General features: G+C 40.4%; 1 protein-coding gene across 6 annotated transcripts in view; it reads left to right on the forward strand.

The window, feature by feature from the left end:
* The window catches only part of EPS15L1 (epidermal growth factor receptor pathway substrate 15 like 1), a 46696-nt gene that overhangs the window by 20241 nt on the left and 12806 nt on the right, over positions 1-13649 (forward strand). For all 6 annotated transcript variants that reach the window (XM_058858574.1, XM_058858571.1, XM_058858569.1 and 3 more), the window contains 2 exons: positions 265-347; positions 1875-2007. In XM_058858574.1, the coding sequence (XP_058714557.1) occupies positions 265-347; positions 1875-2007 (216 nt within the window). The remainder of the gene's footprint in view (positions 1-264; positions 348-1874; positions 2008-13649) is intronic.

Below are 13649 nucleotides of genomic sequence, written 5' to 3' on the forward strand. Positions count from 1 at the left end.
GAAAAGCGTCATGGTCTTGTTACAGTTCATGAAGACTGTCTTTGTGGCACTAGATGTGTCGCTTTTTTCTTCTTGTATTTTCCCTCCAAACAACTGATAGAAAATCTGTTGTTTAGTGGAATTCTCTTTTAACATCTCATGACAAGTCAAAATGCAGGTGTGTTTTAATCACCTGCCTAGTTTTGTGCTTCATTGGCATCAAGCATTCCTTGTAATTCTTAAGTATTATTCAAACTTACTTTTTTCCCTGTGCATCTGTTCCAGATCCATTTGGAGCACTGGATCCATTTGGAAGTGGTGCTTTCAGTGGTGGTGAGGGATTTGCAGACTTCAGTCAGATGTCAAAGGTAAAGGTTAAAAGAAAAACAACTGTCCTTTTAAAACTGTATGTACAGACACCTCTTTAAAGAGTGTGATACAGTTGTAACTTTTCAGCTGACAATCTGGTTTTGTTCATTTTTTCCAATCAGCCTCACCAATTATATAGCAAAGAATTTTCAAACCATGTCAGATACGGCAGTCTTACTAAGACAGGTAGATTTAGCAAGGATAAATAAACTTTTCACAAATATTTTCAAATACTAGATCAGAAAAAGAAATTAACTTGTAGTTTTGACTTGTAAGAAGAGGTAGTTGTTGCGAATATTAATATATTTCAGTGTCCAGCCTTTGTCTAAGCCCTGGAATTTGCCAAGTGTTTGGTGCTTGGTTACTTCATAGTAAGTATCCTGACTTGTTTCTAAACTTACCATAAAATTATTAAGGTTGGATAAGGCCTCTAAGATCTCTAAGAATGGACTCCAAGAGTCCAACTATTAATGCAACACTATACTACTAAGTATATGTAAAATAACCTTACTCCGCTCTTAAGAGTCAATCTCTCACAAGTTTTCAATGGGCAATTTCTGTTCCTTTTAAACAGCAGATGAAGAAAAAGGTTCAGGACACACATGAAAAAAAAAATGGATCATTGGAAAGGTCTTGGTCTGCTGTTACTTTCCTGAGGTGGAATTTGTAATTTACAGTTAATGTCAGTGCCCAACTCCTTACATTAGTTCTACATTAACACTCGAACACTGTAGAGTAAACACTAAAAATAAAATAGGTTATCATTTTACTTTGAGTAATTGCATTTCTTGGTGGTGGTTTTTTTACCTACCCTAACTTGTACTGTTTTGGGGAGGGTTTTAGCTCTCCACTAGATGGCAACAACGTTTACCAATAGACGTGGCTGGCTTGAGATAGAAACTTTAGCAAAGGTTTGACTGCAGTTTTTACCTTTGCTCACATAATGCCTCTTTCTTCATTTCACAATGGTAAATTTCCCTGCTTGGCATAATACTTGTGTGATGTTTAATCAGTAGGACAGTCCTTTAGAAAAGCCGTCTGAATATGGGAAGATTCAAACACATGCATTTAGATATTCCCTAAGGTTTTGCTAAAAAGTCAAATACCTGTGTATAACTTCAGAAAAGCTTGGAATAAAGTTATCCCTTCTTCAGTGAGCTGTGTTTTTCCAGGTTCTGTCATGGTTCTGTTTATCCGAGTGAAGGTCAGGCTGTGGTATGACTGTTCATTGCCAAATAGTAAAAAAGTAGAGTTTTACTTCCTTTTATTTACTTATCAGGTGTTTCGCTACAACTAGAAGTTCTAGAAGAACTTAAATGATTAAGAGCAAAAGGTCCTTTGAATGTTAATGTTAATCTTAGCACCTCTGTCATTGGGCATTAGCTTCCTACAACACTGACGATTCTGTACATCTGCCCTCAGGTTTTGAAGTTAATGCTCTTCCTTGACTTAACCAGTAGCTTTGTGAAACCACAGGTATTCTACAGCATGCTTACATCCCTTTTCTTTTATTTTTTCTCACGTAGTCAATAGCTTCAGACCCTTTTGCCTCCTCTTTTGGAGGAGTGGGATTCACAGATGACCCTTTCAAAAGCAAATCAGACACACCAGCTTTACCACCGAAGAAAAATGTCCCTCCGCGACCCAAGCCACCCAGTGGTAAGGAGGTTTTCTTTTTTTAAAAGCTGCTGCTTTCAATTTATTGTGTATTGCTGGACGTAAGAACAAGTTGACAGTCTACTGTCTATCTTATATTTCAACCATGGAGGAAGATATGACGTTGTCAGTAAATCGACAAAATTATCAGTAAACCGGACGGAAACTCTTCAAACTGGAAAACAGGTGATGAGAGAGTGCTATGACAGATCTGTAAAGTCACATGCAGCAGGAAAAAACAGGGGAAAACCCACTATATTTTCAAAGTAGGCAATACATAAGATTAGTAAATGGCATCTTTAAAATAAAAAGGTCAGTTTCTATACGGTAGTCTAAATTTACGATTTATTTCTGTGTTTGCCACAGAATATGGTGAATGCAAAAAAGTTTAAATGGTCTTAGAAAAACCTCTAGATAATTCTCAGAAGAAACAGAGGCAATGGGGGTGTCCCAAAAGCCAAAATACTGGCTCTAGCTCCTTTGTAGCCAAGTAGCAAGGCAGTCTATGACTATGACTATGACTGCATCTTTATCTTGTTTTGATGTTCTTCCTGAGGCATCTGCCACTAAATACTAACAAGAACAGACTACATGGATAGACAGACCTGTCCTGATCTGTCTGTTCCAGGTAGGATCATTCTTGCATTTGCACATTACTGCATGAATTAAACAGAAAACACTTCCTGAATATATATGGCTTTGTTCCTGCTTAATTTCCACTATTTATGGAAATCTGGGAGATACATAAATCTCATTAATTGAAAATAAGACCTCTTAGCTGAGCTTCAATTTCTGTTCTCTCTGGAGTTGTTTTCAAGATATTCAGCTACCAGTGAATCTGTTTAAAGAACTGAAGCCATGTAGTTTCAAGTCTCCTTTTAACAAAAGTGGTAGAGTTCAGTTGCTATTAAGAGGAAACTTTCAGGTGGCTCAAAAGAAACAACAAAAGCTGGGTTCTGCTTATGGATAGGCACAGAATTTTGCACTGAACACGTTGATCATCATGTAGTATTTTTATATATCCACAGACAGTATTATGAAGCATAGTACAAAAAGAACAGATCCATGCTTAATGTCTCCCGCACTGTGTGGGTTCTCCGCCTTTCTGCTGGTGCATTTTGGAGCAGAGCATGCAGCCTGTTTGTGACGGGTATTGTTGATCTGGCTGGTTTTGCAAACCAGTCATTCTAGAATGCAGTCCTTGGATAATGTGAAAAGTGCTTACTTATTACCAAGGTATCCTTAATGTCATTACCTATCCCATAAATTGATCCAAGATATGAAAGATACCTCTTCACATGGTAGACATAAAAGCAGACCATTGCAGCAGCATCAGTTTGTTCCTGTTGCTGTGATTTTGTTGCTTAAGAGATGATAGTGCACCCTAAAACTCTGAAAGCAACAAATGAGAGGTTTCTTGAAGGTGAGAATTGATGCAAACTTGTCAGGAAATGCTCTAGGATCGTGGAAAAGCCCTTGAAGCAGTTTGTTCCATGCTTGCTTTGTATATTTTCTTCTTCTGAGGTACTGAAGAGCTTTCAGTAATTAAAAAAAACAAAACACATAATGTCATGTTGGCAAATGTCAATCACTAGGACAGACATGAATAAAAGGAAAAATAAATAAGCTGAAGGGAATCTTATTTGACACAGTGAATGATATTATTTTTCTTTATTCGGTTTTCAAGGAAAGAATACAAGTGGCCATCTTTCAAAAAAATGTCTACGTAAAATGTTATAGTGTTAACAGGGCCTATATAAAGTTGGATGATTCAAATAAATACTAAATATACCCATGTTATCTCTTATATGTGGTTTCAAATTGCACTGTAGTAGTAGCAGCAAACTGAGTAGTGACTCACCTACATGAGGGATTTTGGATTTTCTGTGTCCTTGTTCCCTCTTTTGTACATACTGAGGAATTTGGTGAATTTTCAGCTTTATTAATATGTTTTTACTTTAGGGTTAATAGGGTTTAATCAGTAGGTTAAAAATGGTCTGAGTGTGTCTCTCCCTCCCTTCTAGGGAGAGAGAATATTTGTGATGTTCTGCTGCTCTACCAAAAGCAAATGTTGTTATGATAAAATAGACTAAAGAGGAAACAACAGGGTTTTTTTTAAAGCAAATGAGCCTCATGTGCTTATGCAGTTCTACTCCTCCCTTCCTTCCACAGCTAAGGCAATCTTCAGTGGTTACTTGAAGCATGAGAAATTATATAGTAATATAGTGCGATTGTAACAAGAGATAAAGGCATAAAATATGTGTTAGAATGGGCTTAGCAAACAAACAACAGACAAGAAACTTCCGTTGTTTCTTACCTTTCTTATTGGTCTATTTAATTAAAAAACAACTAAGTGATAAAGATCTTGCTGAAGGTTGAATAAATTCTAGTTATTACCAGACAAACCTGTAATTTGCCTTTCTGTTCCATGCTCGTACTCTTTTTAGTAAAACTGTTCTTTGGGGCGGTGGCGGGGGGGGAGGTGTTTAATACTGAAAAACACTTTTGTGGTTTGGTTGAATTTTGGTAGGCAGGTGCAAAAAGCTCTAAAAGAAAACTTTACTTGTCTTCAAACCTCTGTAGTCAAGTAGAAAATATAAATACTTTCGCAGAGCATTGGAAACTGATTTCCCAAGTAGCTGATAGTGGAAACTAAACAGGGTCCACCAGGGATTGTTTCTGATTATGCCTGATTTGGTCCTTTTCTGTATGGGAAGCTTTTGCATGTGACATGCAAACATTGTCTGATAATCTGTTGAGGGATTGCACACTGTCCTGGACCAAAGTGTTCCACAGTTCTCACCTTGCCTGTGGGTCTCTGTTTTGTCCAGATGAATGATGAGTTTGGCATCAAGTCTTATTCCTTCATGAAAACAAAGGAAGAGCAAACCCTTGGAGCTGAGCACAGGATCAGGGGAAACACTTAAAATAATGGCATGTCCTGAGTTGGAAGGGACCCATACGGATCATGGAGTCAAACTGCTGGCCCTGCACAGGACACCCCAACAATCTCACCCTCTGGCTGAAAGCATTGTTCAAACACTTCTTGAGCTGTCAAAGCGTTTAGGCTGTGACCCCTGCCTTGGGGAGCCTGGGCAGTACCCAGCAGCCTCGGGGGAAAGAACCTTTCCCTGAGATCCATCCCAAGCCCTGGCACAGCTCCAGCTGTTCCTGGGCTCCTGTCCCTGTCCCAGAGCAGAGCTCAGCCCCTGCCCCTCCGCCTCCCCTTGGGAGGAGCTGCAGCCCGCGAGGAGCCTCCCCTCAGTCTCCTCTGCTCCAGCTGAACGAGCCCAGTGCCCTCAGCTGCTCCTCAGAGCCTTCCCCTCAAGACCCTTCCTCATCCCTTTGTCTGTCCTTTGGACACTGTCTAACATCTTTAGATCCTTCTAATCTTGTGGAGCCCAAAGTGCCCCCAGCACTCAAGGTGTGGCCACCGTAGAGCAGAGCAGGAGAATCCCCTCCTTTGACTGGCTGGTGATGTTGGGCCTGGTGCCCTCCAGGACATGGTGATGCTTTGAGCTGCCAGGGCACACTGGTGACTCAGAACTAACTTGCCACCAACCACAGACCTCCAGGTGCCTTTCCACGTGACTGGTCCATAGCCTCTCATGGACAGCCTGTCCAGGCATAGAGGGCTGCCCTGACAGAGGGGCAGGATCTGGCACTTGACATGTTAAGTTGGGGATTGCCCAGCCCTTTCCTTTGTTGAGATCTCTCTGCAGCACATCTCTGCCTTCAAGGGAGTTGACAGCTCCTCCCAACTTCGTGTCATTGCCAAACTTACTTAGTCTGCCTTCCAGTCCCACATCCAAGTCCTTCATGAGGAAGTTGTAGAGCACTGGTCCTGAAACAGAGCCTTTTGGACATGACCTCTGTTTACCATATAGTGATGGTCAGAGCAGAAGGCCTTCAGATGTACCTGAAAAGATCTCTAAAAGGAGTTTGTGGTTCAGGGGAGCTGCTCTCATCTCCAGGCTCTGGACACAGTCTTCTCACAGCGCGTAGAGAAACTTCTCTGCTGCTTCCAGGGTTGTCAGCAGCAGGATTGCAGTGTGTCATCAGGTCTAGTCCTGCACATCCTGACCTGTTTGCTGGCAGCTTGTAAAGAGAAAATGGGTTGTTTTTTTTTGATTGGTTTGTTTTTAGTTGATATTTGGGTTTTTTCACAGCTGGAATATTGAGGAGCAGCTGTGACCTGAATGTATTAGCAGATAGTTCAGTTCACAGCTCTCTCTGATTCATTCTGTTAGGCAGTGATAGGCAAACCCTTATTGTGTGGCATGGAATAGGCACCCTTCAGATCCATATCTTTCCCTTCTTGAATACTAAGATTAAGAGAGACTATGACAATCATGAGATTATTTAATTAGAGTTGTATCTTGGGTAGAATCTCAGCCTTAAGTTTGTTTTGTTCATCATAAACAATTTTCCTTCTTTCTTTCTCTATTGTTGACCAGTCTGTCAAGATCTTTTAGATGTTTCAAAGTCCTGATCTCATCCTTGCTTAGTCCAAGAGAAATCTCATATTTGTTTTTATGGTAAAATACTCTACTGAGTATTTTTTCAGTATAAGTGTTTAGAGGTTAAGTGCAGAATCTTTAAAGAAAATTGGAGGAAGGTTAATAACTCAGTGAATCCAGCAGAGAATAGCAAGAAGTTGTTCCAGAAGCTGCAAGCCTAGACACCAGTGTACCTCAAAGATCAAACTTACTGTTCATGGAAAGATTTGGAAAATCTCTATCTCTGTCCCGTACATGGTTTAAGATTCTCTTTAGGTTGAGGAAGATCAGCCAAGAAAAAGTTCTTTAGCTCTTCCGACAAGACTGTTCTAATGAAAATCCTCAAGAAAGTGTGTGTGTGTTCTTTATCTTCAGGAAGGTATTAATCTCCATGAAGTTCTTAATGCACGTTAGGTTTCATAGGGCTCCTCTAGGACTTGGCTGGAGTAATTTGATGTTCACCAGGTGCTAATGGAGAACTTGCACTGGAGAACTCGTCTAACTGGAGAGGAGTGGAACGTTTTGTAAATTTATTGATGTTATATCTTGAATAATGCTCAAAAAGCACCAAAGAAATGCCAGTGCTTTGTGTAACGAGCTATGATAAACAGAAAGCAAATAATAGTAAAGTATCTCAGCATTCTTAAACAAAGGTGCCCTGTGACAAGGATTTACATTCCACTGCACATCATTTTCTCAAACTCCCATAAAACATTGCTGAGTTTTGTAGATTTATAAGTATATTTTATTTTCTGGCAGAGGACTGCCTATGGTGTTCATCACTACCAAACTTCTGGTTGCTTTCTATTTCTTATGCAGGTTCTCAGGGTTTATGGGACTTCTGTGTAATTAAGGATAAAAAAATCTGAAAGAACTGGTAGACTGAAACCTGTCAGTTAAAATGGCTCTTGTAGGTTCTCACAGATTAAAAATTACGTTTTCTGCTGTGAGCTGCAGATTGAAATCAGTCAGAGTTCACCGCTAACTAGTTTCTAGGTAAAAGTTGTTGATTACAGAACGAGAGAAACAGATTTTTTTTTTCTTTTTTTCTTTTTCTTTTTTTTTTTTTAAAGTACAGGAAGTTGCTGTGTGGGTGTCAGTGATTGGGTTATAAGTAAAATGCTCTAGTGCTTTGATCGTGGGACCTAGTGCTTATGCCCCACCCTTACCACTTCCTTTCAGTGCAGCCCCATGCATTCCACATTGCGGTTATAGCAGTGCTGTTAACCAATGACACTAACCACTACTGACAAGCATCTGACACATTACTCTCTATGCTCTGGACTCCTTGTCAGGCCCTCGAGTTCCTGAAGGAAGCCACTCTATATCCAGGGAGGACGAACAACACTTGACCCCTCCTATTACAGCAGGCCGTGCCTTGCCTTACTGTAATCCCATACATTAAAGATGTGAGGAGAAGGCATAGGCATTGAACTGTGTGGTGCTGTATCTGCCTTTTGTATGCCCTTTCAGACATGAGAGTCCTTTCCCCATCAAGTTAGCACCACAACAGGGGTGTGTGACCTGGCTTCCAAGGGAACAAGACACACTGAGTTGTAGGATACAATCAGTTCCCAATGATGCATTGTCTTGGGTTTTACTACTGAGTATTCCTGTAAGGCCTCCTTAGGAATGGGAGAGGTAACTCACATACCCACGTGTCAAAGAGATAGATCAGTGCCTTTAAAGCTGCTGGTGCATTCAGTGACCCATGCTCCATAGCTGCCACTCAGTATTCCTGCATGGTACTAAAATGACAGGATATAGTTGGTGTCACCAGGTACTAGTTGGCATCCTCCAAACAAATGTTACTGGGTGCTCAGCTAATGATGGTCCAGGGGAACGTGGCTGCCAGAGAAGCTCAGAGACAACATTTTTTGCCATCAGTGAGTTCTTGGATGAATGTGATTCTGCCTTAATCCTGATTCCAGGAGTGATGGATGAACTGCCCAAATTTTAGGATGCATGGAGAACCCTAGAACTGCCAGTTGGTTCAAAATGGCTTCTCATGCAAAAGTCGCCCTGGAGCCTCCAAACTGGCACTCTCAGTGTTTCCATGACTTGCGCTGGCAGCGCTCTTACCTTGCTGCAGAAACATGCTCAATTTTGAGGCAGTATACACAAGGGAAGCCTATCCCTGGTGGAATTCCAAGATTCCAAGTTAAGTATTTAGAAAGAAGCTTGAGTATAATGGGCGGGTAGTGTTTAATGAGGAGCAGTGGAGGATGCTTGAATCATTCAGAATCACCCAAGACATTGCGGTCAAGACTCTCAGGAAGAAGAGTGAGTCCTCAAGCTCAAGGACCAAAAAAGTATCTGTCTCTTGGGTGCCCAGCACAGGAGGGACATGAAAGTGTTGGAGCAAGTCCAGACAGAGCACCAAGATGATCAGAGGGATGGAGCAGTTCTGCTGAGGAAGTGCTGAAAGAATTGGGATTTTTTCAACCTGGATAAGAAAATCTTTGGGCTGACCTAACTGTGGTAATCCAGTACCTGAAGGGAGCCCAGAGGAAAGCTGAAAAGAGACTATTTACAAGAGCCTGGAGTGACAGGACATGGGGGGACGGCATCACGCTGACAGAGAATAGGGCTAGATGGGATGTTGGAAAGAAATTCTTCTCTGTGAGGGTAGCGAGAGGGTAGAGAAGCTGTGGCTCCCCCATTCCTGGAAGTGTCCAGGGCCAGGCTGGATGGGGCTTGAAGCACCCTGGGATAGTGGAAGGTGTCCCTGCTCATGGCAGGGGTGGCACTGGGTGATCTCCGAGGTCCTTCCCACTCAAACCGTTCTGGGGTTGTGTGATATTAGTGGAAGAACCTTCAGCACAGAGCAGTGTGAAATCTTCAACCTTTTCCTATTTTTTTATTGCTTGCTTATAGTGGTTTTCACCTTTTTAACATTGAAAGAATAAAAGTCCTAAAAACAAAGGAGGACAATACATTTTTCAATTTCAGTGTGCTGCTTTCTTACAATGATTATTTAATCCACGCAATTATTCTAACATTCTGCCTTTTTTTAGCTTGTGTAGATGTTATAATTTATATTGTATTATTGTATATTAGTGAATAATAGATGTAGTGAATATTATATTAATAGTGAACTTCTTAAATGCTAATGCACTTTAAAAATTCAGTTTTTCTTTGGGGTGCCAATATGTAAATAGCAGAAAAACACAATGTAACTGATACATGTTGGAAGGGACATTAAAGATCATCCAGTTCTAACCCCCTTGCCTTGGGCAGGGACACCTTCCACTAGACCAGGTTGTTCTAAGCTCCATCCAAACTGGCATTGAACAATTCCAGCGTTGAGGAGTCCACAACCACTGAGTAAATTTTAAGGAATAATATATTGAATTCATCCTGTGTAAGAAATAAATTAGTGGAGTTACTTGGCTGCTATTTGAAATACAGGTATCAAAATAAATTCCACTGGTAAATTACTATTCCAGACTGGACAGGGGGAGTCTGTCAAAAAACTTCGGCTTTGTTTTGTGATACATTTATTTTTTGTAGCTCTGGTCTGTGATGGCAACTGAATATTGGCATTTCAGAGGTTAGTGGTTAACACCTCTGTGTTAACCTTTTTGAGCTAAGGGCTTCAGTTTTGTTCTCACAGTGTTTTAATTACTTGTTATGGTTTTGAAATGTTAACATACTGGAAAAGTATAGGGGACAGTAGCCTGCCTTGGGTTGGGAAGCATGACCCTGATCCCTCAGAGAGGCCTGGTTCTGTGGAGCTCCAGACCTCAGTGCAAACACAAAGGTTTTCACAGTGTTTGAGTGACTAGAAATTATTACAAAATAATAGTAATAATGCTGCTGGTAATTAATTTAATCAGTCAAGGTGTTAGGGTTCAGTATTTCACCAAATAAATTATTACAAGACTGCTAGCTATATTTTGCTGTCCTGCCAAAAAAGACCAAAAAGGCTGATTCAAGCAAAAGCTCGCTGATCAGATCCTGTTTTTTCATCTTGCCATCTAGCTGATAAACAATATCTGAACCTGTTGGTAACTTAAAAAAAATGAAAAGGGGTCAGGGGTTTAAGACCTTAACAGGTCTTCAGGATCTTAATATTGTGTTTATTGAACCAGTCTGAAAGCTTATAGCTGCACTGGATGTTGTAATCCATCATCCACAGAAACACTAATTCCCTAATTTGGGGTGGCCATCCTTTGCCTCTTCTTAGAAGTGTGGTTGCAGAAGGCTATTGTCGGCCCCAGAGAAGCTAGAAGTGCAAGAAAAATGACCAGCAGAGCATCTTTTTGTTCAGTTCCTGTAGTGCAGGGAGCTTGCAAGGGAAATTGCAGATAGATTTCCCCACTCAAGTGCTCACAGTTATGGAGGGAGCCTGAAAGAGCGTGTTCTGATGGCACTTTGATCTCAAAGCTTTAGTGAGTAGATACCCAGATAATCACACGTATGCAGACATATTCCAGGTTTCCCTGGGCCAGGAATGTCCAACTGAAAGTTTTAGATTCACTCTTTGGGGGATGTCTTTTGTACCGTTGGGACCATTTCAGAAGCCTCTTGCTCCTTCTGTGCATAACCAGCTGCTAGCCCAGCTCAGGGCAGTGCAGGCGATATTTGTGCAGCTTTTGCTGCTCCCTTCCTTTGTGTTTGATGCTTCCTCCTCCTTCATGTCAACGATAAATATAGTTCTTTTTTGTATGTGTTACTTCTCTAAATTTAAGGCATTTATGGTTTGACTGTTTTAGCAATTTTACACTTATTTTTCATCTTTAAGGCAGCTCAAGAGCACTGTCAGTACACGTTGACCTCATATTGACACTTTACAGTGTGGTAAAGAAAGCTTAGATCTTTGCTACTTTTTGAGTTGGACGTACAAATGGATTTCATTAGTTTGTTTGCCTGAGTGTCTCAACTAAATCAAAATTAAGACTTCACAATTTGTTCAGTATCTTCCTTATAAATGCAGGCCAAAGTCTGAATGCTTTGTCTTGTGCATTTACTGAGTTCAGTTCTTGAAAGAAAATGATGTCTTGTGAATACTTAGTGTTTAAATGCATCACGTTTTTGTGGACTTTTTTTTTCACTTGCATCATGTACAGTGTCCGCATGCAGAAGTTTGCTCTATGTGTTTAGTCAGATAAATTTTAAAAGAAAGAAGCCATGTTAGGAATAGGGGGTGTAATCAGGAGTTAGCAACAAAAGAAAGGATTGTGTTAACCTGAAAAAAAATAATGTCATATAATTCCCTTAATTTAATTTAGATTTAACTCTAAATTAAGTAGATTTATTGGAGCTGTGAGAATCAAGCATTTGGTCTAGAGCAGGGTATATAGATTTCTGTTCTTTACTCATTGTGAGATCACGGTTGGGATGTTGGGATGTCTATTTCTGCGTGATACCACACACCTGTTTCCTTAGAACTTTTACAGCACCCAAAGTTATTCAGAAGTACCATGGTGCCTGTTTACCTTTATTTTTCCCCTCATCTGCAACCAAGAGTGAGAAAATCAGCCTCAAAGTTGTGACTGACAGGAAAAGTTTTTTTTGTTTTTCATGCGTTCTAGAAGACCTGACAGTTGCATTAGAACACAGGCATCCCTTGTTGTGTAGGATAAATGACTAATGGGTGGAGCACCTGCCTGGCCACAAGCTAAAAATTCCATTCACGCTTTGGTTCTCTTGTTTATGCTGGCCTCTCAGAGTAAAGATACTTCAGTACTGATGGTTGAAAGAGGTTGTCCAGAAGCTGTTTCAGAGCAGATTGTTGGGCTGAAGGTGTAATGATTTCTCACCTTTCAAGAAGTTTGTAGATTGTCAGAATATTTCTCTTAAGCAAAAGTTTTCAGTGAACTCAAGGTGCAAACTTTGCAAATATGAAGCAAAAACAGTTCTGAAGGGGTTTTGCATGGGAAAACTTCACCCTTCTGTTACAAAAAACATGTTGTGATTTTTTGCAAAGAACATGATCATCAAATAGTTGAGTTTTAAATACAGCGTAGAAATAGCCCCTGTTGAAGACAAAGACCTCCAAGTATTCTGTAGAAAATTTAGTTTAATGTAACTAACCTTCACGCAAAGTTTGAAACTAGTAATCATTTTTCTGTGAGTTTGTAAAGTTCAGTTTATGAAGGTTTTACTCTGCATGACTGGAGGAGCTGCATAATCTTAACAGGATGGTGGAAAACATGCTGAGTAAGTTTGGAATGAGATATAAATTTGGTAAACTACCAAGAGAAAGATGTGCTGGGAGGCACCTGAGGCTTCCTCTGCAATGTGAAAAACAGGAGAGGTGGAAATCCTGGGGTTATATATTCAGATATAATCACAGGTATGGACTTAACTCACCCTATCACTCCTTATCCTCTGCAGCACAACTCTGAACTTCTTAAAGGATATTTTTCAGTTTAGAAAGTTTCCTGGAAAGGTGCCCTTGTTTAGTGCAGTTTAAAGTTGTGCCATTTCCAGTGTGTCCCATTTGCCCCATAAGCATGATCCATCCAGGCTTCAAAGGCAGGAAAAAGGCTGCTTCTTATCATTCAGCAAGATCCTCTTCTAAGCACAAAGTCAGACCCAGCACTGAAACATAGAATATTGAGACAGCTCTAAATATTTCACTTTGTTGTCAATATCTTGTGATTCAGTAAGACAAATTTTGTGTTTGCATCCTACCAGTGAGGTTATATTTGCTTTGAAATACAGATCTCAGCCCTCCAAACTCAAGTTTGCTGTGGGGCATGAAATTAGATAAACCCTTTGTATGGGTGGAGTTCAGTCTAAGTAACAGCACTTGCTGTGGTAAACCATTTTGTTCATCATCTCTTTTTGCTGAAGTGAGTCCTCTGTGTGGTTTGGGTGCACCACTTGGGTAACTGCTGAAACTGCTGTGGTTTCAGAATAGGACCTGTTTTGCTTTTTTCTGAACTTTTTTTCCCTGAAACTATTAGCAGAAAAATCCAATAAGGGTTACAACTGTTTGCCTGCCATACCTCAGAATGATGAGCAGAGTCATGTAAAAATACAATGTTTTCCAGCAAGTAGAAGATTATTGCGATCTTAGTTATGACTGTATTGTGCAGTATTGCAATTTTACCAATGTCCTTCAGTACAGCTTTTACTGTGGTTTGGGTACTTTTGCTTTACGTTATAGAAATCCCATGCCCACATTCCTGACAC

Source organism: Poecile atricapillus, chromosome 28 (genome assembly GCF_030490865.1).
Source record: "Poecile atricapillus isolate bPoeAtr1 chromosome 28, bPoeAtr1.hap1, whole genome shotgun sequence".
Taxonomy (NCBI): domain Eukaryota; kingdom Metazoa; phylum Chordata; class Aves; order Passeriformes; family Paridae; genus Poecile; species Poecile atricapillus.